The following is a 27865-nucleotide window of genomic DNA, read 5'->3' on the forward strand; positions in this document are numbered from 1 at the left end:
TTTTTTTTTTTCTGCCTTTTTTTTTTTTTATTCTGTTTTTAACCTTTTTAGGGTTGTTTCAGCTCGCCGCCTCCTCCCTAGGGGCGCGCACCCGCGTTCCGTGTGCGCGCACGCGTAGGCGAGCGCTCCGCCTCCGCCGTCCCCTCCTTCTTCCCTTTTTTCCCACCTCCTCCTCCCCCCTTTTCCCGACTATTTAAAGTCGCGACATCGCGGGCGGCGGCTCAGTGGAAGAAGAAGGCGGCGGAGGAGTGTGGGAATAATTTTATTTTTTATTTTTTTCCCCTTTCCACGCGAATTTTTTGTAGCCATGAATCCCAACTGTGCGCGCTGCGGGAAGATCGTGTATCCCACGGAGAAGGTGAACTGCTTGGATAAGGTGAGCTCCGGAGGGTCGCACGTGGATTTGGGATTTATTTTTATTTTTTTCCCTAATGGATTGGATATTTTTCCCCTTTAATCGCCGTTCCCGGGGTTTTTTTTCCTCGGGATCGCGTTATCCTGGGGGGGGTCTCGGCCACATTCCAGCCCCCCGCGCGTGGCGCTTCCTTGTGGGCACCGCTCTCCCCCTCCGCCCTATTCCCGGGAATATTTCCACGCTTCCCACTCCAAACCTCGCTTTTTCCAGGGGGGGATTTCCACGCTGAACCCCATTGTCCCGGCGGGGCACTCCAGGGAATCTGGCTCCCTTTTCCCAGGGATCTCTCCACACTTCCCACTCCCACCCCCCCTTTTCCCGGGGGGATTTCCACGCTGCTTTTCCCCTCCTGTGTCCCGAGGGATCCCCGGGGATGGAGCTCTTTACCCGGGGGGGCTCCGGCAGCGTCCCCAGCCCTTCCTCCCATCGCAAATATTCCGATTTATTTGGAATCTCCGATCCAAAGGCAGCACAGCCGTGTGGAGGCCCGAGGAAAGCAACAGTTAACGCTTCCCTGAATCCGGCAGCCTCATCTGGTTTCCATTATCCAGCTTTTTCCCCTTTTTTTTTTTTCCCCTCTTATTTTTTTTTCCAAAATCTTCCATCCCCATTGATACTTCTCCATTCCAAAATCCCATCCCTCCACTCCGGGGCTGCCTCCCTTAACCCGGAGTATTTTTTTTTTTTAGGGGGGGGAGGGAGAATTTTCCCCTCCAAACCCAAATTTCTGGTGGAACCTGGAGGTGGGGAAGGCGATGCTGGCTCTCCATTCCCGGTGCTTTTTTTCCCATGGGATATTCCTTTGACTCTGGAGCCTCTCTCCTCCCCCTCCTCTCCCAGGCTTCTGGGACAACCAGTTTAGGGACTAAAAAAAGTAACTGGGAAGAAGAACGCTCCGCTCTCCAGCGGCATTCCTGAGCTCCGGCGGACCCCGGTGCTCGCATTTTTAAGGGATGATGTTTCTTCCTGAGGCCGGCGAGGGCTCGGAGCTGAACTCTCACCCCCAAATCCTGGGATTTGGGGGCTGCCGGGGGGCTCCGTGCCCCTGGAAGTGCTGGGATTGGGATTGGGGACAATAGGAAGGGGGAAAGGGTTGGGGGATAACCGGGAGGTGAAGAGGGGGTTTGGGGGATGCGGATAAAAGGAAGGGAAAGGGGATTTGGGGGATGCTCCGAAGGGAAAGGGGGGTTGGGGATGGTGGGTATTTGGGGAGGAAGGGGGGTTTGGGGTTTGGAAGGATTTGGAAGGTGCTGGGGTTGAGCTGGCTGGAAGGGAAGGGGTGTCGGGGTTGTGGCCGGGAGGGGAGCGGGGGTCCCTGGCGGCTCCGGGAGCTGCTGTGCTCCAGCTGGGGGAAGCAGGAGCCCGCAGTCACCATCTTGTCCTCCTCGGGCTCTCTCAGCCACTTCCTCTTCCTAAAAACCGAGCGCTGCCGGCTCCTGCTGAGGCTCAACCCCACCCCGAGCGCCTCCGGCTCCCTTTTCCCGGAGAGCTGCCCCAGTTCCCGTAAAACCCTGGGCAGGGCCTTGCAGAGCCTCTGTCCCTGCTTTTCCCGGAGTGTGCCTGTCCCTGCCTTTCCAGCCCTTGGAGAGCCTCTATCCCTGCTTTTCCTGGCCTTTGGAGAGCCCCTGTCCCTGCTTTTCCAGCCCTTGGAATGTGTCTGTCCCTGCTCTTCCTGGAGAGCCTCTGTCCCTGCTTTTCCAGCCCTTGGAATGTCTCTGTCCCTGCTTTTCCAGCCCTTGGAATGTCTCTGTCCCTGCTCTTCCTGGAGAGCCTCTGTCCCTGCTTTTCCTGGCCCTTGGAATGTGTCTGTCCCTGCTTTTCCTGGCCTTTGGAGAGCCTCTGTCCCTGCTTTTCCAGCCCTTGGAATGTCTCTGTCCCTGCTTTTCCTGGAGTGCGTCTGTCCTGGCTTTTCCCGGCCTCTGGAATGTGTCTGTCCCCGCTTTTCCGGGAGTGTGTCTGTCCCTGCTTTCCCAGCCCTTGGAGTGTGTTGATCCCTGCTTTTCCTGGCCCTTGGAGAGCTTCTTTTCCAGCCTTTGGAGTTTGTCTGTCCCTGCTTTTCCCAGCCCTGTCCCTGCTTTTCCCTGTCCCTGCTTTTCCCTGTCCCTGCCTTTCCCTGTCCCTGCCTTTCCCTGTCCCTGCCTTTCCCTGTCCCTGCCTTTCCCTGTCCCTGCCTTTCCCTGTCCCTGCTTTTCCCTGTCCCTGCTTTTCCCTGTCCCTGCTTTTCCCTGTCCCTGCTTTTCCCTGTCCCTGCTTTTCCCTGTCCCTGCTTTTCCCTGTCCCTGCCTTTCCCTGTCCCTGCTTTTCCCTGTCCCTGCTTTTCCCTGTCCCTGCTTTTCCCTGTCCCTGCTTTTCCCTGTCCCTGCTTTTCCCTGTCCCTGCTTTTCCCTGTCCCTGCTTTTCCCTGTCCCTGCTTTTCCCTGTCCCTGCTTCTCCCTATCCCTGCCTTTCCCAGCCCTGTCCCTGCCTTTCCCAGCCCAGTTCTCCCGGGCAGAGTCCGAAGGGCAGCTGGGCCGTGTTGGCAGAAGCCGGGAGGGGACGGCCACACCTTGGGGTGTCTGGGAGCGACGGCTGCACCCTGGGAATGGGGGAAAGTCCATTTTCCTTCGGGATTTATGGAAAACTCCTCTTGTGCCGTGCCCGGGGTGGCTTTGGGGACCTGTCCCTGCCCCCAGCAGCTCCGGTTTCCGCTGGGGAAGTGACACCCGGAACCCGCGGGGTTCTGAGAGCCCCGAGCCTCGCCAGCCTTCAGCTCCTCCGCTCCAGGGGATCCCTCCCGCTGCTCTTCCCAAATCCTGCAGCGAAGCCTTTGCCAGGACAGCTGGGGATCCCTGCAAGTGTCCCAGGCCAGGTTGGAGAGGGATAATCTGGGACGCTGGGACACGTCCCTGCCCGCAGCAGGATGAGTTTTAAGGTCCCTTCCATCCCAAACCATTCCATGATCATAAATCCAAGGCATCCTTTATTACCCCAGCACGGATTATCTCTGACCCACTCACCTGGAAACTTTCAGAGCTGTTTTCCTTTAACTCCATCATTAAATCCTTTCATTCCACTGAGGTTATGGCGCTCAGAAGAGCTTCCAAAATGTGCGTTCACACTTAGAATTCCTGTCCGGAATGTGGGAGCAGCCAGGATCACCTCCAGGCTCAGAATTGGGAATCTCAGGATCTTGTTGTTCCTCTAAAGCCTCATTTGGAGCCTGTCCTCTTTCTCCACGGAGAGCAGAACGTTCCTGGGAGCTGAAATAACTCCTGGTCCCCGGTGTCCAGCGCTGCTCCGGCCTCCCTGCGGCGCTGCCGCGGGTTCAGCGTTAATTCCGTCCCCATCCCTGGGACAAAGGGAGGGAAAAACTCTCCCTGGGCATCCCAAGCTCCTGTGGAGAGCCTCGGGAAGAGCCCGGAGCTGGGAATGTCACTGTGGAGCGATTCCTGCTGGGAATGGGCTGGGAATGGGCTGGGAATGCTCCGGGATGGGAGCAGGGCCTGCCCGGGAGCGTCGTGGTGCTGTGGATCACGGGGATCTGCTGATCCTGGGATTGGGATTTGGGTTCTTTCCCTCTGGATCACAGGGATCTGCTCCCAGATTTCAGATTGGGGTTCTTTCCTTCCTGGATCACAGGGATCTGCTCCCAGAGCTGGGATTGGGGTTCTTTCCCTGCTGGATCACAGGGATCTGCTGCTGTTCCCAGATTTGGGATTTGGGTTCTTTCCCTGCTGGATCACAGGGATCTGCTGATCCTGGGATTGGGGTTCTGTCCATGCTGGATCACAGGGATCTGCTGCTCCTTTTTCTGGGGTTCTTTCCCTCTGGATCACAGGGATCTGCTGCTCCTGGGATTGGGGTTCTGTCCATGCTGGATCACAGGGATCTGCTCCCAGAGCTGGGATTTAGTTTCTTTCCCTCTGGATCACAGGGATCTGCTGATCCTGGGATTTGGGTTCTTTCCCTCTGGATCACAGGGATCTGCTCCCAGAGCTGGGATTGGGGTTGTTTTCCTGCTGGATCACAGGGATCTGTTCCCAGAGCTGGGATTTGGGTCCTTTCCCTCTGGATCACAGGGATCTGCCTCCAGCTGTGCCAGATCCTCCTGGGATTGGGGAATTCCTTGATTAAAGGCTCTGGGATGGGGCTGCCTCAATTCCCCCACGGATCAGAGGTGCCACCACCAGCAGCTCCCGCTGGGAAGGGCTCGGAAAGAACCCTCAACCCTCCAGAACAACCTGGAACTTCCAACAACCCCCAAAACCTCGGGATCCAGCTCGATCCATCCCCCAGGAGCCGGGAAGGGAGGAAAACACCCCGGGATGAGCCCAGGGGAGGAACAAATTCTCCTGTCTGGGGCTGAGTCACGGCCCCAGAGCCCGGCGGGGTTTGTGCTCCGGGTGTGGCAGCAGGAACGCGGATCCTGGACACGGGAATCGCCTCCTCGGAACTTTGGGAATGGAAAATCCCGGGAAATCCCGGGAAAGCGGCGGCTGGGTTTGAGGGCTGAGCGCTGAAGGCCTGGCTTGAAGGGTGTTACTCTTGTCTGTCCTCTAATTAGTGCTTGGAGCTGCTAATTGGGCTTTTCCTGGATTTTTTGGGGTGGTTTGGGAGCTGAGGGGTCGCCCCAGGGCAGGTGAGGAAGGTGAAGGTAGGGAGAATTTTGTGATTCCAGTGGGGATTCCAGTGGGAATTTCACAATTCTGGCAGGGATTTCATGATTCCCGCAGAAATTTCTCCATTCTGGTGGGAATTTCATGATTCCAACAGGAATTTTGGGATTCTGGCAGGGAATTTCGTTATTCCAACAGGAATTTCACGATTCTGGCAGGGAATTTCGTGATTCCAACAGGAATTTCGGGATTCTGGCAGGGAATTTTGGGATTCCAACAGGAATTTCAGGATTCTGGCAGGGAATTTCGTGATTCCAACAGGAATTTTGGGATTCTGGCAGGGAATTTCATGATTCCAGCAGGGATATGGGGATCCTGGCAGGGAATTTCGTGATTCCAACAGGGATTTTGGGATTCTGGCGGGGTATTTTACCATCCTGATGGGGATTTCGGGATTCTGGCAGGGAATTTCATGATTCCAACAGGGATTTTGGGATCCTGGCAGGGAATTTTGGGATTCCAGCGGGAATTTCGGGATTCCAGCGGGATTTGGGGATCCCTGGTGCTGACGGCCGCTCTCTGCTGTTGCAGTTCTGGCACAAATCGTGTTTCCACTGCGAGACGTGCAAGATGACCCTGAACATGAAGAACTACAAGGGCTACGAGAAGAAGCCGTACTGCAACGCGTGAGTGCCGCTCCGGGGGGCTCCCGAGGGATTCCCGAGGGATTCCCGAGGGATTCCCGTGGGATATTCCTGTGGGATATTCCAGTGGGATATTCCCGTGGGATTCCTGTGGGACATTCCTGTGGGATATTCCCATGGGATTCCAGTGGGACATTCCAGTGGGACATTCCAGTGGGATATTCCAGTGGGACATTCCAGTGGGATATTCCAGTGGGATATTCCAGTGGGATATTCCAGTGGGACATTCCTGTGGGATATTCCAGTGGGACATTCCAGTGGGACATTCCAGTGGGACATTCCAGTGGGACATTCCAGTGGGATATTCCAGTGGGATATTCCAGTGGGATATTCCTGTGGGATATTCCAGTGGGATATTCCCCGTGGGACATTCCAGTGGGACATTCCAGTGGGACATTCCTGTGGGATATTCCAGTGGGATATTCCAGTGGGATATTCCCTGTGGGATATTCCAGTGGGATATTCCTGTGGGATATTCCCTGTGGGATATTCCCTGTGGGATATTCCCTGTGGGATATTCCCCGTGGGATATTTCCGAGGGATTCCCGAGGGATATTCCTGTGGGATTCCCGGTGGGATATTCCCTGTGGGATATTCCCTGTGGGATATTCCAGTGGGATATTCCAGTGGGATATTCCCGTGGGATGTTCCCGTGGGATATTCCCGTGGGATATTCCTGTGGGATATTCCCGAGGGATTCCCGTGGGATATTCCTGTGGGATTTCCTGAGGGATATTCCCGTGGGATATTCCCGTGGGATATTCCTGTGGGATATTCCCTGTGGGATATTCCAGTGGGATATTCCAGTGGGATATTCCCTGTGGGATATTCCCTGTGGGATATTCCCTGTGGGATATTCCCGTGGGATATTCCCTGTGGGATATTCCCTGTGGGATATTCCCTGTGGGATTCCTGAGGGATTCCCGGTGGGATATTCCATGGGATATTCCGTGGGATATTCCCGTGGGATTTCCTGAGGGATATTCCCGGTGGGATATTCCCGTGGGATATTCCCGTGGGATATTCCCTGTGGGATATTCCCGTGGGATATTCCCGTGGGATATTCCAGTGGGATATTCCCGTGGGATATTCCCGTGGGATATTCCCTGTGGGATATTCCCGTGGGATATTCCCGTGGGATATTCCCTGTGGGATATTCCAGTGGGATATTCCAGTGGGATTCCCTGTGGGATATTCCCTGTGGGATATTCCCTGTGGGATATTCCAGTGGGATATTCCCGTGGGATTCCCTGTGGGATATTCCCTGTGGGATATTCCAGTGGGATATTCCAGTGGGATTCCCTGTGGGATTTCCCGTGGGATATTCCAGTGGGATATTCCAGTGGGATATTTCCCGTGGGATTCCCGTGGGATATTCCCGATATTCCTCCCTCCAACGCCTCCTCCCCCTGAATCCCGGAGCTCCTTCCCTGCGGCTCCACAGAATTCCTGGGGAGGAAGCGAAGCCTTGGATGGAGGGGTCAGTCCTGGTTAGTACCGGTGTTAAACTGGTTAGTACCCGTGTTAAACAGGTTGGTACTGGTGTTAAAGCGGTTAGTACTGGTGTTGAACGGGTTAGTACTGGTGTTAAACTGGTTGGTACTGGTGTTAAACGGGTCAGTACCAGTGTTAAAGCGGTTAGTACTGGTGTTAAACTGGTTGGTACTGGTGTTAAAGCGGTTAGTACTGGTGTTAAACTGGTCAGTACCGGTGTTAAATGGGTTAGTACCGGTGTTAAACTGGTTAGTACCCGTGTTAAACTGGTTGGTACTGGTGTTAAACTGGTTAGTACTGGTGTTAAACGGGTCAGTACCGGTGTTAAACGGGTCAGTACCGGTGTTAAACGGGTCAGTACCGGTGTTAAACGGGTCAGTACTGGTGTTAAAGCGGTTAGTACTGGTGTTAAACTGGTTAGTACTGGTGTTAAACTGGTTAGTACTGGTGTTAAACTGGTCAGTACCAGTGTTAAACGGGTTGGTACAGGTGTTAAATAGTTAGTACTGGTGTTAAACAGGTTAATACCGGTGTTAAATGGGTTAGGACTGGTGCTAAACTGGTTAGTACTGGTGTTAAACTGGTTAGCACTGATGTTAAACCGGTTAGTACCGGTGTTAAACCGGTTAGTACCGGTGTTAAAGCAGGGTTCCACCCCCACTTAATACTGGTATTAACTCAGGGTCACACCCCAGTTAACCCTGGTATTAAACCAGTTAATCCTGGTTTTAAAGCACCAGCTCGAGGTGTTTGTGCCCTGCAGGAGTGAGGGGAGAGCAGAAATTCCAGCAGGGAAAGGATCAGAGGGAAATAAAAAATAAAAAATAAACCTTGGAGGCAAAATCCTCACGAGGGGATGGAGGTGGAGCAGGAGTGGCCACCTGGGCCTTTTCATTATTATTAATTAATTTTATTTATTAATTTTATATTTATATTATATTTTATTATTTAATTTTATTAATTAATTTTATTTCCTAGGCCTTTCTTTATTATTTCCTGGGCCTTTTGATTATTATTTCCAGGGCATTTTTATTTTATTTCCAGGGTTTTTAATTATTATTCCCTGGGCTTTTTATTATTATTTCCTGGGCCTTTCTTTATTATTTCCTGGGCCTTTTAATTTTAGTAATTAATTTTATTAATTAATTTTATTAATTAATTCTATATTTGTATTATATCTTATTATTTAATTTTATGAATTAATTTTATTTCCTGGGCCTTTATATTTTATTTCCTGGGCCTTTTTATTATAATTTCCAGGGTCACTTTATTATTATTTCTTGGGCCTTTATATTTTATTTCCTGGGGCTTTTAATTTTATTTCTTGGGCCTTTTAATTATTATTCCCTGGGCTTTTTATTATTATTTCCTGGGCCTTTTTATTTTCCTGACTTTTTATTTTATTTCCTGGGCCTTTCCACTTATTCCTGAGCTCTGGATCTTCCTTTCCAACCCTTATTTTTTGTTCCTTTATCCTTTTTCCGGATAAAACCCCACAGATCCCAAAGAACCCTGAGTTTCTGCTCCCCTTTCCTGCTCCCAAGCTCCCAAAAATATTTCTTAATATCTAAAAAGGAGCTAAAAAATCCCATTTTTGGAGCTGCTCCCCATCCTCACGGGCAGGAATTTCATCCCAAAATCCCGGATTTTGTCTAAATTTGCTGTTTCTGGTGATGGTTGAGTTGGACCCAAAGGAGAATTGGAGAGAGCAAACCTTGGCCAAGCCCTCCCTTGGCTTTTCCAGGTGTTTTTTCCCAGCTGTGGCTCATCCAAAATCCTGGAATTCCGCCGGATTCCAGGCGGAATATTCCAATTTCTGCCGGGAACGGTGTTTCTGGGGATCGGGAAGAGGCAAAAAAAAGCGGTTGGAAAATAAATGGATTTTTTTGTTGAGGTTTATTTTTGCGGGGTGGGGACGGCACCGTGCGAGCTCCAACTTTTTTATGGGAAAAAGGGGAAATTTGGGAATCCTGTGCGTGCTGAGGCTTCGGGATGAGGATTTTGGGGGCAGAGCTGAGTGTCCAGAACTTCCCAATCCCAGTTTTCCTGGGATTTGCCCATCCCAGGGGTCCTGCAGGGGTGAGAATCGGGATAATAATGGGAAATTCCTGACATTCCAAGGAATCCGGCTGGGTTCCCTTTGATGCCGCTTTAACCCTTTCCAGCCCTGAGCACAGAAATTTCCCCAAATCCTTCCTTTTTTCCCCGTTTTCCTTGTCTTAAAGCGAAGCTGCTGGCGCGGGAGGGTTTTCCAGGGAGAAATGGAAAACTCCAGGCTTGGATTTAGGCTCGGTTCCTTCTCAGCTGCTCCCTGGGAAAGCAGAAATTCCAGAGGATTCCCCGGGAGGAGCCGACCCTTCCCAAATTCCCGGAGCGGGGCTGGAGGGACGCGCTCCTGTCCCGGGAAAAGGGGGTGGAAAAGCAGGAAAAGCAGTTTATCCTGGCAGGGAATTGGCTGCTTTTCCAACAGGCTCCTCTCTGTTCCAGCCCTGGTCTCCTGCCAAATTCCTGAGTTTCTTTCTTCGGGAGAGCAGGAGGAAAAGGGCCGGGCTTCCTCCGGCCAGGACATTCCCCCAGCCGGGAATCCGGGAGAAGCCTTTGGGGCTGGATCCCGGGGCCATTCCCGGTGGGAATTGCTGCTCCCTGTCCCCAGCGGGGCACTGGGAGGGACTGGTGGCCCTGGAAGTGACATTGGAGCACTTGGAGCTGGAAGAAGGCAAAATCCCGGGAGGTGAAAAGCTGGAGAGAGGAGCCGGGCAAGGCTCCAATTCCAGGCTCCAGCTGCTCCCAGATTTTAGTGAGGTTTGAACATGGAGCTCGCAGGGATCAGGGAGATCCCCCTGGCACAGATCCCGCCTGGAAAATCCCTGCTGAGGGCTCGGAGCTGAATGTTCGGGATGGGAGCCTCCGGAGCCATCCCTGGGATGCCGAGAGGAGCCGGGATGGAGGAGCAGGATCCTGGGATGAGGATCCCGGAGCCAAGGCCAGGCTTTGTGGGATTGCCTGGATCCTGCTGGATCCTGCTGGATCCTGCTGGATCCCTGCCCAAAGGCTGTGGAGCACAGGGATCTGCTCCCAGGGCTGGGATTGGGATCAGAGGGATCTGCTCCCAGGGCTGGGATTGGGATCACAGGGATCTGCTCCCAGGGCTGGGATTGGGATCACAGGGATCTGCTCCCAGGGCTGGGATTGGGATCAGAGGGATCTGCTCCCAGGGCTGGGATTGGGATCACAGGGATCTGCTCCCAGGGCTGGGATTGGGATCACAGGGATCTGATGCTATTCCCAGATCTGGGATTGGGTTCTTTCCCTGCTGGATCACAGGGATCTGCTGCTGTTCCCAGATTTGGGATTGGGTTTTTTTCCCTGCTATTCCTGGAGCTGGGATTGGGGTCAGAGGGATCTGCTGGAGTGCAGGGATTGGCCATGGGATCAGCCTGGCTGTGGGATCAGACATGGGATCAGCCCTGGGATCAGTCCTGGGATTGGGATTGGCCCTGGGATCAGCCTGCCCATGGGATCAGCCTGGCTGTGGGATCAGACATGGGATCAGCCCTGGGATCAGCCCTGGGATTGGGATCAGCCTCTCCTGCCCCAGCACAGGATCCTGGGACAGTCCCTGGAGCGATCCCGGCCGCAGAGCCGGGCTGGGCTGGGCTCTCTGGATCCAGGCTGGGCTGGGCTGGGCTCTCTGGATCCAGGCTGGGCTCTCTGGATCCGGGCTGGGCTGGGCTCTCTGGATCCAGGCTGGGCTGGGCTGGGCTGGGCTGGGCTCTCTGGATCTGGGCTGGGCTGGGCTCTCTGGATCCAGGCTGGGCTCTCTGGATCCAGGCTCGGCTGGGCTCTCTGGATCCGAGCTGGGCTGGGCTCTCTGGATCCAGGCTGGGCTGGGCTGGGCTCTCTGGATCCAGGCTGGGCTGGGCTGGGCTCTCTGGATCCAGGCTGGGCTGGGCTGGGCTCTCTGGATCCAGGCTGGGCTGGGCTCTCTGGATCCGGGCTGGGCTGGGCTGGGCTCTCTGGATCCGGGCTGGGCTGGGCTGGGCTCTCTGGATCCGGGCTGGGCTGGGCTGGGCTCTCTGGATCCGGGCTGGGCTGGGCTCTCTGGAGCCAGGCTGGGCTGGGCTCTCTGGATCCAGGCTGGCAGCAGCTTTTCCCTGGAAACGCTGGGAGGATCCAAACCCTTCCCTGCGGCCGATCCCGCTGGGATCTCTGCGGATCGCGGCCGTTTCAGCGCTGACAAAGGCTCGGGGGAGTTCCTGAGCTCATCCCAGGAACAGCAGCCCTGACAGGCAGGATGTGACCTCGGAGCCTCCAATCGCTTCCTTTCTTTAACTCTGCCCGGCCTTTCCCGAATTTTTCCCAAATCCCTGAGCCCTGGGAGCTGCAGGGACAGGGAATGTTTGCATCCAGAGCTGCTCCTTGATGGATCAATCTGCCACAGCCCCGTGGTTTAAAGCCTCGACATAAACAACACTCGGTGCTCCAGAGGCTTTTCCAAACCCTGGCGGCTCTCACGTCATCCCCGGGGATTTTTGGGTTTGGGTTGTGCTGGGGGTGCAGGGTCTGGAGCTGGAATTCCCAGATTCCATCTGTTGTCTCTGGAGAGCGATGCCAGGCTGTGCTCACAGGAGTTTTTACTGCTTTTTATCCTGGAATTTATCCCGGAATTTATCCCGGAATTTATCCCGGAATTTATCCCAGAATTTATCCCAGAATTTATCCCGGAATTTATCATTTTCCAGCTTGGGAAAGGCTCCAAAGGCAGCAGCTCAAGTGGTTTTTGGGGGAAATTCTGCTTTTAGGGCAGGACTGAGATGGGATGGGATGGGATGGGATCCATGGGATGGGATGGGATGGGATCCATGGGATGGGATCCATGGGATGGGATGGGATCCATGGGATGGGATCCATGGGATGGGATCCATGGGATGGGATGGGATCCATGGGATGGGATCCATGGGATGGGATCCATGGGATGGGATCCATGGGATGGGATCCATGGGATGGGATGGGGGATCACTCCAAACCCCTCTCCTGCCGGGAAGGTGGGAAGCACAGATCCCACAGAAAGGAGGGTCTGGATTTGCTTCCCTCCATCCCTATGGAATTCTCCTCCCTTCTCCCTGCTCAGGGGGGTGCAGGAATTTGGCCCCCCCGAGGAGCCTTTTCCCGGCGGGATGAACTTCCACTGGCCCGGGAATTGCGGCGCTCATCGCGCTGCTAATGCGGGAGCCAGACGGGAGCTCAGCCCCCGGGAGGCTCCGCTGACCTGATTTAGCAGCGCCACAAAAGCCGCCTGCTCTGGGCCTCCCGGGAATCCCCTGCTGCCGGCATTTTCCGGGATTTTCAGGGTGGGAAGGAGGTTTGGGGTCCCTGTGTGGAGTTCTGGAATGTCCTGGGTTCCACAGGGATCCCCAAGGATGGTGAGAACCAGCAATCCCAGCCTGTCCTTGGGATCACCAGAACATTCCTGGAGTTCTGGGATCCACAGGGATCACCAGAACATTCCTGGAGCTCTGGGATCCACAGGGATCACCAGAACATTCCTGGAGCTCTGGGATCCACAGGGATCACCAGAACATCCCCGGAGCTCTGAGATCCACAGGGATCACCAGAACATCCCCAGGCCCTTCATGGACACCCCGAAATCCCAGCCTGTCCCTGGGAGCGGTGTCGGAACATTCCTGGAGCTCTGGGATCCACAGGGATCACCAGAACATTCCTGGAGCTCTGGGATCCACAGGGATCACCAGAACATTCCTGGAGCTCTGGGATCCACAGGGATCACCAGAACATTCCTGGAGCTCTGGGATCCACCAGGATCACCAGAACATTCCTGGAGCTCTGGGATCCACAGGGATCACCAGAACATTCCTGGAGCTCTGGGATCCACAGGGATCACCAGAACATTCCTGGAGCTCTGGGATCCACCAGGATCACCAGAACATTCCTGGAGCTCTGGGATCCACAGGGATCACCAGAACATTCCTGGAGCTCTGGGATCCACAGGGATCACCAGAACATTCCTGGAGCTCTGGGATCCACAGGGATCACCAGAACATCCCCAGGCCCTGCACAGACACCCCAAAATCCCAGCCTGTCCCTGGGAGCGGTGTCTGAGCCCCCCGGAGCAGCCCCGGAGCCGTTCCAGTGACACTCCCGGGTGTTTTCGGGAAAAACCTTTCCCAAACTCCTCCTGAGTGGAGGAGGGGCTGGGGGCTCCGTTTGGGCAGCGCCAGCAGGAATCCTCCTCCTCCTCCAGCCTGGAATTCCCTGAGGGCTGGAACGCCTCTTCCCCAGGGAGCAGCTCCAGGAATCTGGGGGGAAAAACTGTGCCTGATCCCGGGGGAAGATCCCAAATCTGGAATTCCCTGAGAACTGAACTGGCTTTTCCCCAGAGAGCAGCTCCAGGAGCTGGGGGGAAAAGCTGTTCTCAATCCCAGGGGAGGATCCCAAATCCAGAATTCCCTGAGGGCTGGAACGCCTCTTCCCCAGGAAGCTGGGGGGAAAAGCTGTGCCCAATCCTGGGGGAAGATCCCAGATCCAGAATTCCCTGAGAACTGAACTGGCTTTTCCCCAGGGAGCAGCCCCAGGAGCTGGGGGGAAAAGCTGTTCTCAATTCCAGGGGAAGATCCCGAATCCGGAATTCCCTGAGGACTGAATCGGCTTCTCCTCAAGGAGCAGCTCCCGGGATCTGGGGGGAAAAACTGTGCCTGATCCCAGGGGAAGATCCCAAATCCGGAATTCCCTGATGATTGAATCGGCTTTTCCCCAGGGAGCAGCTCCCGGGATCTGGAGGGAAAAGCTGTTCCCGATCCCGAGGGAGGATCCCAAATCCGTGCCGTTCATCCCACACCCGGCACAGACGGATCCCTCCTGTTAACTCAGGGCTGAGCAAAATCTGCCTCAAACCCTTGCGAGATTCCCTCAAAATCCAAAGGAATCCCAATCCCAGCTCCATCCCAGGCTGGGCTGGAGCGTTGGATTGGGGCTGGTTGTTGTTTTCCAGGTTATTTTTAATTCCCTCCTCCTCCTCCCGCGGTTTCCCGGTTTTCCGGAGCTCCTCGGGGATGGATTCCTGCGTTTCCCAGCCCTGATCTCCTCCCTCATCGCGTGCCCGGAGCAGGGATGCGGTTGCCATGGCAATCCCGGGGATGCTCCGTGTCCGCTCCGTGCCATTCCATTCGGGAATGTCGGGAAAAAGCGCTGCCGAGCCAGGGAAAACCCTCGGGGTTTGTAAAAACCCCGGGCACGGGTGATGGGAATGCTCCCAGGGGGAATTTGGGATCTGGGATGTGCCGGAATTCCTGTCAGCAGGGATCAGCGCTGTGGGGGAGCCCTGGGATCCCCAAAAACCAGCGGGACCCGGCTCTCCCCTGCGGAGGGGACAGCGGGATCCCCTCTCCAGGGGAGTTATCCCGGTTTTTGTGTGGATTTGGGTGTCCATGAGCGGGATGGGGACAGAGCTGTCCCTGCCCCCCGCTCCAGGGATTTCCCAGCCGGCTCCTGCTTTGGGAATTCCACGTTCAGGCTGTGCAAGAGGAGCCCGTGACCTTTTCCCAAAGGCGTTTTCCCCTCTCCCATCTGTGCCGCCGCCCCAGAGCTGCCATCTGCTCCGGCTCGGCTTTCCCGGGGCTTTTCCTGGGAATTGTGGGGCGTGGAGGGCTCTGCTTCCATGGCAGCCGGGCTGGAGACGCTCCAGGCAGAGCTGTGGGACCGGATCCAGCGCTGGGATCAGCTCTTCCCTTTCCTGGCAGCTGAGAGACCCCAAACCCTGCAGCCCCAGCTGGGCTTTTCCCACTGAACATTCCCGGTGATCCAGGGATCCATCCGTGCTTTTTTCCGTGTCTCCTGGAGGTGGGAATGGGAAGGGTGGGAGCATCCAGGAGCTCTGGCTGTTCCTGCTCTCCCTGAGCTCTCCCTGAGCTCTCCCTGAGCCTCTCCGAGTTCCTGACCCCGTTCCCGTGCCTCGTTCCCGTTATCCCAGTGCGGTTTGTGCCGGGATTGGGACGTTCTGCAGCACCGGGAAACTCCAGCCCGAGGCTGCTGGGGCTGGAACCTCGCTCAGGGAGAGCTCTGGGACCCTGCAGAGCCGAGGCTGCGGCTTTTCCTGGGATAACGGGGCCCAGAACGCGGAAAGGTCTGTCCTGGAATCCCACACGGGCCTGGAACGGCTTCGTCCCCGAGGGGAAAACTCCATTTTTCCTCTTTTGTGAGAAATGTGACACTGGGAGAGAGCCCAGGGAGAAAAGTGTTGGCTGGGGGAGAACACACAGGGAGAAATCCCATTGTTGGAGAAACCCCATTGTTGGAGAAATCCCAATGTTTGTCCCAGAAATCCCAATGTCCAGGCAATCCCAATATCCCAGAAATCCCATTGTCAGAGCAATCCCATTGTCCCAGAAATCCCAATGTCCCAGAAATCCCATTGTCCCAGAAATCCCAATATCCCAGAAATCCCAATATCCCAGAAATCCCAATATCCCAGAAATCCCATTGTTTGGGCAATCCCAATGTCCCAGAAATCCCATTGTCCCAAAAATTCCAATGTCCCAGAAATCCCATTGTCAGAGCAATCCCAATGTCCCAGAAATCCCAATATCCCAGAAATCCCAATATCCCAGAAATCCCATTGTCCAGTCAATCCCAATATCCCAGAAATTCCAATGTCCCAGAAATCCCATTGTCAGAGCAATCCCAATGTCCCAGAAATCCCAATATCTCAGAAATCCCAATATCCCAGAAATCCCATTGTCCCAGAAATCCCAATGTCCCAGAAATCCCAATATCCCAGAAATCCCATTGTCCAGTCAATCCCAGTATCCCAGAAATCCCATTGTCCCAGAAATCCCATTGTCCCAGAAATCCCAATGTCCCAGAAATCCCAATATCCCAGAAATCCCAATATCCCAGAAATCCCAATATCCCAGAAACCCCAATGTCCCAGAAATCTCAATATCCCAGAAATCTCAATATCCCAGAAATCCCAGTATCCCAGAAATCCCATTGTCTGGGCAATCCCACATCTGCCCAACCCTCTGTGGATGCGTCATGGGAGGGGGACAGGACCCCTGGAACGTTCCCAACCCTCGGGATCTCGGCTTTGGGGTGGCACTGCCGGTGGGGTCGCTGATCCTGGAGGGTTTTTCCAGCCCTGGGGATTCCAGTATCGGGAATTGCCGTGTGCTGGCGTTAACGGTGTCCTTCCCTCGCAGACACTACCCCAAGCAATCCTTCACCATGGTGGCAGACACGCCCGAGAACCTGCGCCTAAAGCAGCAGAGCGAGCTCCAGAGCCAGGTGAGCCCCTCAAAATTCCCAAATTCCCCACGGGATAAACCCACACCGACCTTTCCCGTGATTTGGGAGCTCTCTGAGCCCTTCCAGCCCTGGAAATTCCATGATTTTCTCTCTTCCCAAATCCCTCCCAGGTTTGGGGTGTGGGTCCCTCCTCTGGGGTCTGTATTTGCTGTTCCCGTCCCCATCCCGGGTTCTGGGATTTCCCACAGATGGGAATTCGCCTCTCCCACGCCTGCTCTGCCTCTTCCCAGCCGGATTCCAGGTGGGAAAGGGCAGGATCCTCACCTGGACGGGTGTGGATTGTTCCAGATGTTCCCTGTGGAGCCAGAAACAAGCGGCTGCAGGGAGAGGGACGGGCTGGGAGGAGAATTCCAGGTTTTCCTGGGAAGAGCTGTGGGAGAGGCTGTCCCTGGGGTCATCCCGGAATTCCTTTCGCTCCAGAACCCCGGGAAAAGGGGTGGGAGCGTCGGTTTTGTAGGAAAACTGCTGGAAGTGCAGGGATGGGCATTGAGGGGGGGCTGAGGGAGCTGGGAAAGGGCTCAGCCTGAGGAAGAGGAAGCTCAGGGGGACCTTCCCAATCCCTACAATTCCCTGGAAGGAGCCAGGTGGGGGGTCAGGATTTTCCCCAAATTGACAAAGATGAGAGGAGAGGACCTCACGTTATTCCAGGGAAGGTTGAGGTCGGATATCAGGAAAAAGCCATTCCCTGGAAAGCTTTTCCAGCACTGGAAGGAGCTGCCAGGGCAGTGCTGGGGTCGCCATCCCTGAAATGTCCCAAAACCCGGAGGTGGCGCCTGGGCTCTGATCCCTGAGGGCTTTTCCAGCCGGAACAATTCCATGTTTTCCTGGGATCCGGCTCTGTCAGAGGCTCGGATGTCACAGCCCTGCTCCGAGCTCGCTGTGCTGGAAATAACCCGGTCCAGAGGCGATCCAGGAGCTGCCAGGAGAGCTCGGGATGTGGCAGCTGCCCTGGGAATCCATTTCATTCCCGTTTTTCCTTGGGAAAGGGGCAGTTGGACAGCCCGGGGTGCTGTCAGCAGGGCCCCCAGCTCAGCAGGAGGGATTTTCTGAGCTGTTTTCAGTCGGATTTTCGGGATCAGATCCCTCCCTGCCGCGCTCCGAAGGATGCCGTGACCTTCCTCCCTGATCCCTTGGGATGCAGCCAGGAGGAGGAGGAGGAGGAGGAGGAGCAGGGGGAGCCTCACCTGGGGCAGAGCCAGCGGGGCCACGGCCACCCTGGGGTCCCCAAAGCTCAGCTTTTGTCCCCAAAGCTCAGTTTTTGTCCCAGCCCTTCCCGCTGGGAGTGGCCCAGCAGATCCCTGGCTCAGGCTCAGAGCTGAGCCCAGCCTGGGGCTGGATTTGTGTCCCAGAGGTGACAGGGACAGGGACAGGGGACAGGGACAGGGACAGGGACAGGGACAGGGACAGGGACAGGGACAGGGACAGGGACAGGGGGATGTCAGGGACAGGGACAGGGGACAGGGACAGGGACAGGGAATGGCAGGGACAAGGGACAGGGACAGGGGGATGGGATGATGGGGACAGGGGACAGGGGACAGGGACAGGGACAGGGACAGGGACAGGGACAGGGAGATGACGGGGACAGGGACAGGGGACGGGGGATGGGATGATGGGGACAGGGACAGGGACAGGGACAGGGACAGGGAGATGGCAGGCACAGGGACAGGGAGATGGGATGGCAGGGACAGGGGATGGCAGGGATAGGGGGATGGGATGACAGGGACAGGGGATGACAGGGACAAGGGGACACCGTGGCTTTTCCATGGCAACCACGGCGGTGCTGCTGCTCCAGCCCTTCCTGGGTTGTTGTTTATGGCAGGAGAGCCAGGGGAGGGCTCTGTGCTCTGCCTTGAGCCCGGGGGGCTCCTCTGCCACCAGCTGGTCACCACAGCTCAGCCCCTGTCCCCTGTCCCCTGTCCCTGTCCCTATCTCTGTCCCCCGTCCCTGTCCCCTGTCCCCTGTCCCTGTCCTTGTCCCCTGTCCCTGTCCCCTGTCCCTGTCCCCTGCCCCATTCTCTGTCCTGTCCCCTGTCCCTATCTCTGTCCCCCGTCCCTGTCCCCTGTCCCTGTCCCTGACCCCTGTCCCTGTCCCCTGTCCCTACCTCTGTCCCCCGTCCCTGTCCCCTATCCCTGTCACTTGTCCCTGTTCCTGTCCCTGTCCCCTGCCCCATTCTCTGTCCTGTCCCCTGTCCCTGTCCCTGTCTTTGTCCCCTGTCCCTGTCCCTGTCCCCTGCCCCATTCTCTGTCCCCTGTCCCTGTCCCCTGTCCCTATCTCTGTCCCCCGTCCCTGTCCCCTGTTGCCATCCCTGTCCCCTATCCCTCTCACTTGTCCCTGTTCCTGTCCCCTATCCCTTTTCCTGTCACTTGTCCCTGTCCCCTGTCCCTGTCCCTGTCCCTGTCCTTGTCACCTGTCCCTGTCACCTGTCCCTGGCAGCCTGTCCTTGTCACCCGTCCTGGTGACGGGTGACAAGGACAGGTGACAAGGACAGGTGGCAAGGACAAGCAGCCAGGGACGGGTGACAGGGACAGGTGACAAGGACAGGCTGGCAGGGACGGGTGACAAGGACAGGGTGACAAGGACAGGTGACAAGGACAGGCTGGCAGGGACAGGTGACAAGGACAGGGTGACAGGGACAGGTGACAAGGACAGGCTGGCAGGGACGGGTGGCAAAGACAGGTGACAGGGACAGGTGACAAGGACAGGGTGACAGGTACAGGTGACAAGGACAGGCTGCCAGGGACAGGTGACAAGGACAGGTGACAAGGACAGGCTGCCAAGGACGGGTGACAGGGACAGGTGACAGGGACAGGGTGACAAGGACAGAGTGACAGGGACACGGTGACAGGGACACGGTGACAGGGACAGGGACAGGGTGACAGGGACAGGTGACAAGGACAGGCTGGCAGGGACGGGTGACAGGGACAGGTGACAAGGACAGGCACCCAGGGACGGGTGACAGGGACGGGTGACAAGGACAGGCAGCCAGGCCAGGCCACCGCAGCGGTTCCGTGTCCCTCCTCCGTCCCCTCTATTCCTGTCCCCGCGGAGGCGGCTCTGGTTCCGCTCCCAGGAAGCCGCCGCCTCCTGCCAGGCCAGAAATGTCCCCAAAGTGTCACCACAGGCTGCTCCTCCCGGCCCAGCGTGGCACGGAAATTGCAGCTTCCCCTCCTGGAGCTCCATTCCCGAGCTTTTCCCGGCGGGAATTTGGGCACGGCCCTTCCTGCCCCTCCCGGCCCTGCTTTGAGGTGCCAGGCCCTGATGTGGGAAGGGATTTTCCCTTTGGATAACTCCTGGAATCACGGAGAAAGGGAGCGGATCCCCCAGGAAAATTAATTGTGGGGCCACTTTTAATTCCTTGGATTATCCTCGTCCCCCTGGGAATTTTTTAGGGATTTTTTTAGGGATTTTTAGGGATTTTTTCGGGATTTTTAGGGATTATTTCGGGATTTTTAGGGATTTTTAGGGATTTTTTTCAGGATTTTTAGGGATTTTTTCAGGATTTTTAGGGATTTTTTTTAGGTATTTTTTTAGGGATTTTTAGGGATTTTTTCGGGATTTTTTGGGATTTTTTTAGGGATTTTTAGGGATTTTTTCGGGATTTTTCGGGATTTTTTCGGGATTTTTAGGGATTTTTTCAGGATTTTTAGGGATTTTTTCGAGATTTTTAGGGATTTTTTAGGGATTTTTAGGGATTTTTTCAGGATTTTTTCAGGATTTTTAGGGATTTTTAGGGATTTTTTCAGGATTTTTAGGGATTTTTTTAGGGATTTTTTCGGGATTTTTAGGGATTTTTTCGAGATTCTTAGGGATTTTTTTAGGGATTTTTTTTGGATTTTTAGGGATTTTTTAGGGATTTTTCGGGATTTTTCGGGATTTTTTCGGGATTTTTAGGGATTTTTAGGGATTTTTTCGGGATTTTTAGGGATTTTTTTGAGATTTTTAAGGATTTTTTTCGGGATTTTTAGGGATTTTTTAGGGATTTTTAGGGATTTTTTCAGGATTTTTAGGGATTTTTTTTAGGGATTTTTTCGGGATTTTTAGGGATTTTTTCGGGATTTTTAGGGATTTTTTCAGGATTTTTAGGGATTTTTTTAGGGATTTTTTCAGGATTTTTAGGGATTTTTTTGGGATTTTTAGGGATTTTTTCAGGATTTTTAGGGATTTTTTTAGGGATTTTTAGGGATTTTTTTAGGGATTTTTAGGGATTTTTTAAGGGATTTTTAGGGATTTTTTTTAGGGATTTTTAGGGATTTTTTTAGAGATTTTTAGGGATTTTTTCGGGATTTTTAGGGATTTTTAGGGATTTTTTCAGGATTTTTAGGGATTTTTTTAGGGATTTTTAGGGATTTTTTTGGGATTTTTAGGGATTTTTTTGGGATTTTTAGGGATTTTTTTAGGGATTTTTAGGGATTTTTTTCGGGATTTTTAGGGATTTTTCGGGATTTTTAGGGATTTTTTTTAGGGATTTTTAGGGATTTTTTTAGGGATTTTTCGGGATTTTTTTCGGGATTTTTTCGGGATTTTTTTAGGGATTTTTAGGGATTTTTTTAGGGATTTTTAGGGAATTTTTTTAGGGATTTTTAGGGATTATTTAGGGATTTTTAGGGATTTTTTCGGGATTTTTAGGGATTATTTAGGGATTTTTAGGGATTATTTAGGGATTTTTAGGGATTTTTTCGGGAATTTTAGGGATTTTTTTAGGGATTTTTTTGGGATTTTTAGGGATTTTTTTCGGGATTTTTAGGGATTTTAAAAACCGGGTGTTTTTTAGGGATTCCTGTGTCCTGAAAGTCAGCGGGGTGGGATTTAGGGGTGGAAAATATGGGATTTATTTTATTTTATTTATTTTATGGGATTATTTAGTGGAAAATATGGGATTTGTCAGAGGATTTCCCGAGGGATTGGATTCCAGCCTGGAAATTCCTCGTCTTTCCAGGCTGGAGGAAACGGGATCGGCGGGATCAGGGATCCTTTGGGTGCTGGAGATCCCGGAAAATCCCTCTGTGCCATCAGTGGGGAGCCTCAGGGATGTTCAGGGATAATCAGGAATGTTCAGGAATGTTCCGGAATGCTCAGGAATGTTCAGGGATATTCAGGAATTTTCAGAAATGCTCAGGAATATTCAGGAATGCTCAGGGATGTTTGGGGATGCTCAGGGATGCTCAGGGATAATCAGGAATGCTCAGGAATATTCGGGAATGTTCCGGAATGCTCAGGAATGCTCAGGAATGTTCAGGAATATTCAGGAATGGTCAGGAATGTTCAGGGATATTCAGGAATATTCCAGAATGCTCTGGGATATTCAGGAATGTTCAGGAATGCTCAGGGATGCTCTGGAATGTTCAGGAATGTTCTGGAATTCTCAGGAATATTCAGGAATGCTCAGGAGTGCTCAGGAATGTTCCAGAATGTTCAGGAATGTTCTGGAATGCTCAGGAATGTTCAGGGGTGCTCAGGAATATTCAGGAATGCTCAGGGATGCTCAGGAATGTTCCGGAATGTTCAGGAATGTTCTGGAATTCTCAGGAATATTCAGGAATGCTCAGGGATGTTCTGGAATGTTCCAGAATCCTCTGGAATGCTCAGGAATGTTCTGGAATGCTCTGGGATATTCAGGAATATTCAGGAATGCTCAGGAATATTCAGGAATGTTCTGGAATGCTCAGGAATGTTCAGGGGTGCTCAGGAATGCTCAGGAATGCTCAGGAATGTTCCGGAATGCTCAGGAATGTTCAGGGGTGCTCAGGAATATTCAGGAATGCTCAGGAGTGCTCAGGAATGCTCAGGAATGTTCCGGAATGTTCTGGAATGTTCTGGAATGCTCAGGAATGTTCCGGAATGCTCTGGGGCTGCCCCTGAGCGAGGCAGGAGCTCCCCCAGCCGTGGGCCCGGCTCCGTGCTCTCCCGCTCCTCCCCGAGTTTTCCTCATCCCAATCCCGCCTTTCCTGCCCAGATCCGCTACAAGGAGGAGTTTGAGAAGAACAAGGGGAAAGGTTTCAGCGTGGTGGCCGACACCCCCGAGCTGCAGAGGATCAGGAAGACTCAGGATCAGATCAGCAACGTGAGTGGCTTCTTCTCCCTGCCCCGACCGGCCTGGGCTCACAAATTCCTGGGGTCACAAATTCCTGGGATCACAAATTCCTGGGATCGCAAATTCCTGGGATCGCAAATTCCTGGGATCACAAATTCCTGGGGTCACAAATTCCTGGGATCATAAACTCTGGGACCACAAATTCCTGGGATCACAAATTCCTGGGATCATAAACTCTGGGATCACAAATTCCTGGGATCACAAATTCCTGGGACCACAAATTCCTGGGATCACAAATTCCTGGGATCACAAACTCTGGGATCACAAATTCCTGGGATCACAAATTCCTGGGATCACAAACTCTGGGATCACAAATTCCTGGGATCACAAATTCCTGGGGTCACAAATTCCTGGGGTCACAAACTCTGGGATCACAAACTCTGGGATCACAAATTCCTGGGGTCACAAATTCCTGGGATCACAAACTCTGGGATCACACATTCCTGGGATCAGTGATGCTCAGGAATGCTCAGGGATGTTCAGGAATGCTCAGGGATGCACAGGAATATTCAGGAATGCACAGGAATGCTCAGGAATGCTCAGGAATGTTCAGGAATATTCAGGAATATTCAGGAATGCTCAGGGATGCTCAGGAATGCTCAGGAATGCTCAGGGATGCTCAGGAATGCTCAGGGATGCTCAGGGATGTTCAGGAATGTTCAGGGATGCTCAGGAATGTTCTGGAATGCTCAGGGATGCTCAGGAATGCTCAGGGATGCTCCAGAATGTTCAGGAATGTTCAGGGATGTTCCAGAATGCTCAGGAATGTTCAGGAATGCTCAGGGATTCACAGGAATGTTCCGGAATGCTCAGGGATCCACATCCAGCTGCAGCACCGGGAGCAGTGGCCGTGGCTGCCCCTGGCCAAAATCCCCCCCCAGGGAGCCAAAGCTCCCCTTTGGCTGCTGGGGAGAGCCGGGGCTGTTCCTTGGGAAGGGCCTGGATTTTCCTGCTGGATTCTCCATCTCTGCTTTCCCATCCCCAGGATTCCCAGCCCTGGGAGCTGCTGGAGCTGCTGGGGAGGGAGTTTGGAATGAGGGGAGCCACAGCTCGAGCTCCCACAAAAAACCCAGGGAGCCCCAGCAGGGGAATTTTCAATCCCAGGGGGGATTTTCATTCCCTCTTTTTCTGCTCCCACTGTGCAGCTCCTGGTGCTCCAAACCCCGGGCAGGGAATGGGATCCCAGCTGGAAGATTTTCCCTGGGGCAGCTCTGAGCTGGGGGTTGGGTTTGGGGCGGATCCGGGTGGGTTTGGGGACACCGTTCCCAGCCATTCCCAGTTATTCCCAGTTATTCCCAGTTATTCCCAGTCGTTCCCAGCCATTCCCAGCCTTTCCCAGCTGTTCCCAGTCTCTCCCAGCCATTCCCAGCCATTCCCAGCCATTCCCAGCCATTCCCAGTTATTCCCAGCCATTCCCAGCCTTTCCCAGCCATTCCCAGCCTTTCCCAGTTATTCCCAGCCATTCCCAGCCATTCCCAGTTATTCCCAGCCATTCCCAGCCATTCCCAGTTATTCCCAGCCTTTCCCAGCCGTTCCCAGCCATTCCCAGTCTCTCCCAGCCATTCCCAGCCTTTCCCAGCCGTTCCCAGCCATTCCCAGTTATTCCCAGCCATTCCCAGTCTCTCCCAGCCATTCCCAGCCATTCCCAGTCTCTCCCAGCCATTCCCAGTTATTCCCAGCCATTCCCAGTCTCTCCCAGCCATTCCCAGCCGTTCCCAGCCTTTCCCAGCCATTCCCAGTTATTCCCAGTCTTTCCCAGCCATTCCCAGTTATTCCCAGCCGTTCCCAGCCGTTCCCAGCCATTCCCAGTTATTCCCAGCCATTCCCAGTCTCTCCCAGCCATTCCCAGCCGTTCCCAGCAGCTTCCCGGGGTCTGGCTGCCAGCCTGGGCTGGCCGTGACCCACTTAGGAGAGACACAGGAAACCATTCCCGGCATTCCCGGCATTCCCAGCATTCCCATTCCAGCGGCAGCAGCAGGACCAGGGAATGTGGGGCCAGCCCGGCCCTGCCCCAAAACACCCTCGGTGCTGGGGCAGGTGGGGAGAGCCCCTGGGAATGGGGCTGGGAACAGCCTGAGCCCATCCCGGGGCTGATCCTGATCCTGGAGCTATCCCTGATCCTGATCCTGATCCTGACCCTGACCCTGATCCTGATCCTGATCCTGGGGCTGTCCCTGATCCTGTCCCTGATCCTGATCCTGATCCTGATCCTGGGGCTGTCCCTGATCCTGATCCTGATCCTGATCCTGATCCTGATCCTGGAGCTGATCCTGATCCTGATCCTGATCCTGATCCTGATTCTGACCCTGATCCTGATCCTGAGGCTCTCCCTGATCCCAAATCTGTCCTGGGGGCTGATCCCAGGGCTGTCCCTGATCCTGATCCTGTCCCTGATCCCAGGGCTGATCCTGGGGCTGATCCTGGGGCTGTCCCTGATCCCAAACCTGTTCTGGGGCTGTTCCCGAGGCTGTTCCTGATCCCAGGGCTGTTCCTGATCCCAGGGCTGATCCCAAGGCTGTTCCTGATCCTGGGGCCGTTCCCGAGGCTGTTCCTGATCCCAGGGCTGTTCCCGAGGCTGTTCCTGTTCCCAGAGCTGTTCCCAAGGCTCTTCCTGATCCTGGGGCTGTTCCCGAGGCTGTTCCTGATCCTGGGGCTGTTCCCGAGGCTGTTCCTGATCCCAGGGCTGTTCCCGAGGCTGTCCCTGTTCCCAGGGCTGTTCCCGAGGCTGTTCCTGTTCCCAGGGCTGTTCCCGAGGCTGTTCCTGTTCCCAGGGCTGTTCCCGAGGCTCTTCCTGATCCCGGGGCTGTTCCCGAGGCTGTTCCTGTTCCCAGGGCTGTTCCCGAGGCTGTTCCTGTTCCCGGGGCTGTTCCCAAGGCTGTTCCCATCTCCTGGGGGTCCCCACAGGGTTCTTCCCCCGGGGTTCCCTCTGCTCCAGCCCATCCCTGTTTAACCAGGGCACATTCCCGGGCTCCAGGTGCTTCCCGGTGGGAATGCGCTCATTAACACCAGGGCGTTAATTGATCATTTTTACCCTCCCCTTTGTCCCCCACACCAAAATTCCTAAAGGGGGTTTTGCTCCCTGTTCCCGTGGTTTGGGAGGTGCAGCCGGGGTTGAATCTGATTCTGGAAAAATTCCTCATCCCGCCCAGGACCCACCGGGATCCGCTCCCACCTGAGCCCGAGAGCTCTCGGAATCCCGGAAGGATCCCGGGATTCTCTGGGGTGGGAAAAGGGCCGGGATGAGGTGAAGGATCCCGGGATTCTCTGGGGTGGGAGAAGGGCCGGGATGAGGTGAAGGATCCCGGGATTCTCTGGGGTGGGAAAAGGGCCGGGATGAGGTGAAGGAATCCTTGGGGCTGGAAAAGCTCTGAGCTCTCCCCTCCTGCAGATCAAGTACCACGAGGAGTTCGAGCGGAGCCGGATGGGCCCCAGCCCCAGCGAGGGCTCGGAGCCGGAGCGCCGCAATTCCCAGGAGAGCAGCGGCTACCGGCGAGCGGAGCAGCAGCAGCCCGGGCACCACGGCCAGACCGCGGGCACCGGTGAGGGGGGACAGCCCGGGGGCTTCCCAAATCCCAAATCCCAGCTTGGGATCCACCCAAATCCCAGCTCGGGATCCACCCAAATCCCAAATCCCAGCTCGGGATCCACCCAAATCCCAGCTCGGGATCCACCCAAATTCCAGCTCGGGATCCACCCAAATTCCAGTTCATTGATCCACCCAAATCCCAGTTCATGGATCCACCCAAATCCCAGCTCCAGATCCACCCAAATCCCAGCCCAAAATCCACCCAAATCCCAGCTCCAGATCCACCCAAATCCCAGCTCCAGATCCACCCAAATCCCAGCTCGGGATCCACTCAAATCCCAGCTCGGGATCCACCCTAATCCCAGCTCGGGATCCACCCACATCCCAGTTCACAGATCCCCGTTTCCCTCCCCAGTTTACCAGCAGCAGCAGCAGCAGCAGCAGCCGCCTCCATCCCAATCCTACGGCTACAAGGAGCCGGCGGCTCCGGCCTCATCCCAGCGCAACGCCCCGGCCGGAGGGGGGGTGAGTGCAGCCTGGCCCCCGTCCCCAGCCCGGATCCCTCGGCTTCCTCAGCCCCGGGAAAACTCTCCTGGAAGGGCTTGGATTGGTCTGGGCACCGAGAACCGCCCGGATCCGGCGCTGTCCCTGGGGTGTGACCCCTCCCCTGTCCTTGGGAAAGGGCTGTGCCATGTCCCTGTGCCCATGTCCCCATGTCCCTGTGTCCCTAGGGCTGTGCCATGTCCCTGTGTCCCTGGGGCTGTGACAGTGATCCCTGTGTCCCTGGTGCCATGTCCCTGGGGCTGTGCCATGTCCCCGTGTCCCTGTGATCATGTCCCTGTGTCCCTGGGGCTGTGCCATGTCCCCATGTCCTTGTGGCCATGTCCCCTGTGTCCCCTGGGGCTGTGCCATGTCCCCGGGGCTGTGACACTGTCCCCTGTGTCCCTGAGGCTGTGACACTGTCCCCCATCTCCCCATGTCCCTGTCCCATGTCCCCATGTCCCCATGTCCCCATGTCCCATGTCCCATGTCCCATATCCCTGTCCCACATCCCCATGTCACCGTGTCTCCCATATCCCCATATCCCCATATCCCCATGTCCCCATGTCCCTGTGTCCCCATGTCCCCATGTTCCTGTCCCATATCCTCATGCCCCTGTTCCATATCCCTCTGCCACATCCCCATGTCCCCATGTCCCATATCCCCACATCCTCGTGTCCCCATGTCCCCATATCCCTCTCCCATGTCCCCATGTCCCCATGTCCCTCATCCCCGTGTCCCCGTGTCCCCACAGAAGCGTTTCCGCGCCGTCTACGATTACAACGCGGCGGACGAGGACGAGGTGTCGTTCCAGGACGGGGACACCATCATCAACGTGCAGCAGATCGATGACGGCTGGATGTACGGCACGGTGGAGCGCACGGGCGACACGGGAATGCTCCCGGCCAACTACGTGGAGGCCATCTGAGCCCGTGTCCCCTCCCCGTGTCCCCTCCCCGTGTCCCCTCCCCGCGTCCCCTCTGTGTCCGGTTTCTGTCGCCAGTTCTGCTCCCGGGTGGCCCCGCGGGGGTTGAGGGGCCGGGTGGGGATGGGGATCGATCCCCCCAGGGTTTTCCTGCTCCCGTCCCTCCTGCCCGGCCTCTCCCGGGAAACCTCCGGGATCCTGGAAAAGGGAGGGAGAGGCCACGGTGGGACCAAATTGCAGCTGTGGGGTGGGAG

General features: G+C 55.1%; 1 protein-coding gene across 1 annotated transcript; it reads left to right on the top strand.

Moving 5' to 3' along the window:
* Positions 1 to 200: 200 nt before the first annotated feature.
* Positions 201 to 27614, top strand: LASP1 (LIM and SH3 protein 1). The gene is made up of 7 exons (XM_058857986.1): positions 201 to 376; positions 5602 to 5696; positions 16424 to 16508; positions 22483 to 22590; positions 26009 to 26159; positions 26562 to 26671; positions 27441 to 27614. The coding sequence occupies exons 1-7, from the start codon at positions 308 to 310 to the stop codon at positions 27612 to 27614; spliced, it is 792 nt and encodes a 263-aa protein (XP_058713969.1). The 5' UTR covers positions 201 to 307.
* The last annotated feature ends 251 nt before the right edge of the window (positions 27615 to 27865 follow it).

The sequence above is a fragment of the Poecile atricapillus genome, chromosome 27, assembly GCF_030490865.1.
Source record: "Poecile atricapillus isolate bPoeAtr1 chromosome 27, bPoeAtr1.hap1, whole genome shotgun sequence".
Lineage (NCBI taxonomy): Eukaryota > Metazoa > Chordata > Aves > Passeriformes > Paridae > Poecile > Poecile atricapillus.

What these genes read in the sequence shown, in the direction of transcription:
- LASP1 (XM_058857986.1), top strand. Translation starts at nt 308, where the DNA reads ATGAATCCCAACTGTGCGCGCTGCGGGAAGATCGTGTATCCCACGGAG. An exon ending in CTCAGGATCAGATCAGCAAC is followed by an intron (nt 22,591 to 26,008) that starts GTGAGTGGCTTC and finishes CCCCTCCTGCAG; the next exon opens with ATCAAGTACCACGAGGAGTT. An exon ending in CGGCCAGACCGCGGGCACCG is followed by an intron (nt 26,160 to 26,561) that starts GTGAGGGGGGAC and finishes TTCCCTCCCCAG; the next exon opens with TTTACCAGCAGCAGCAGCAG.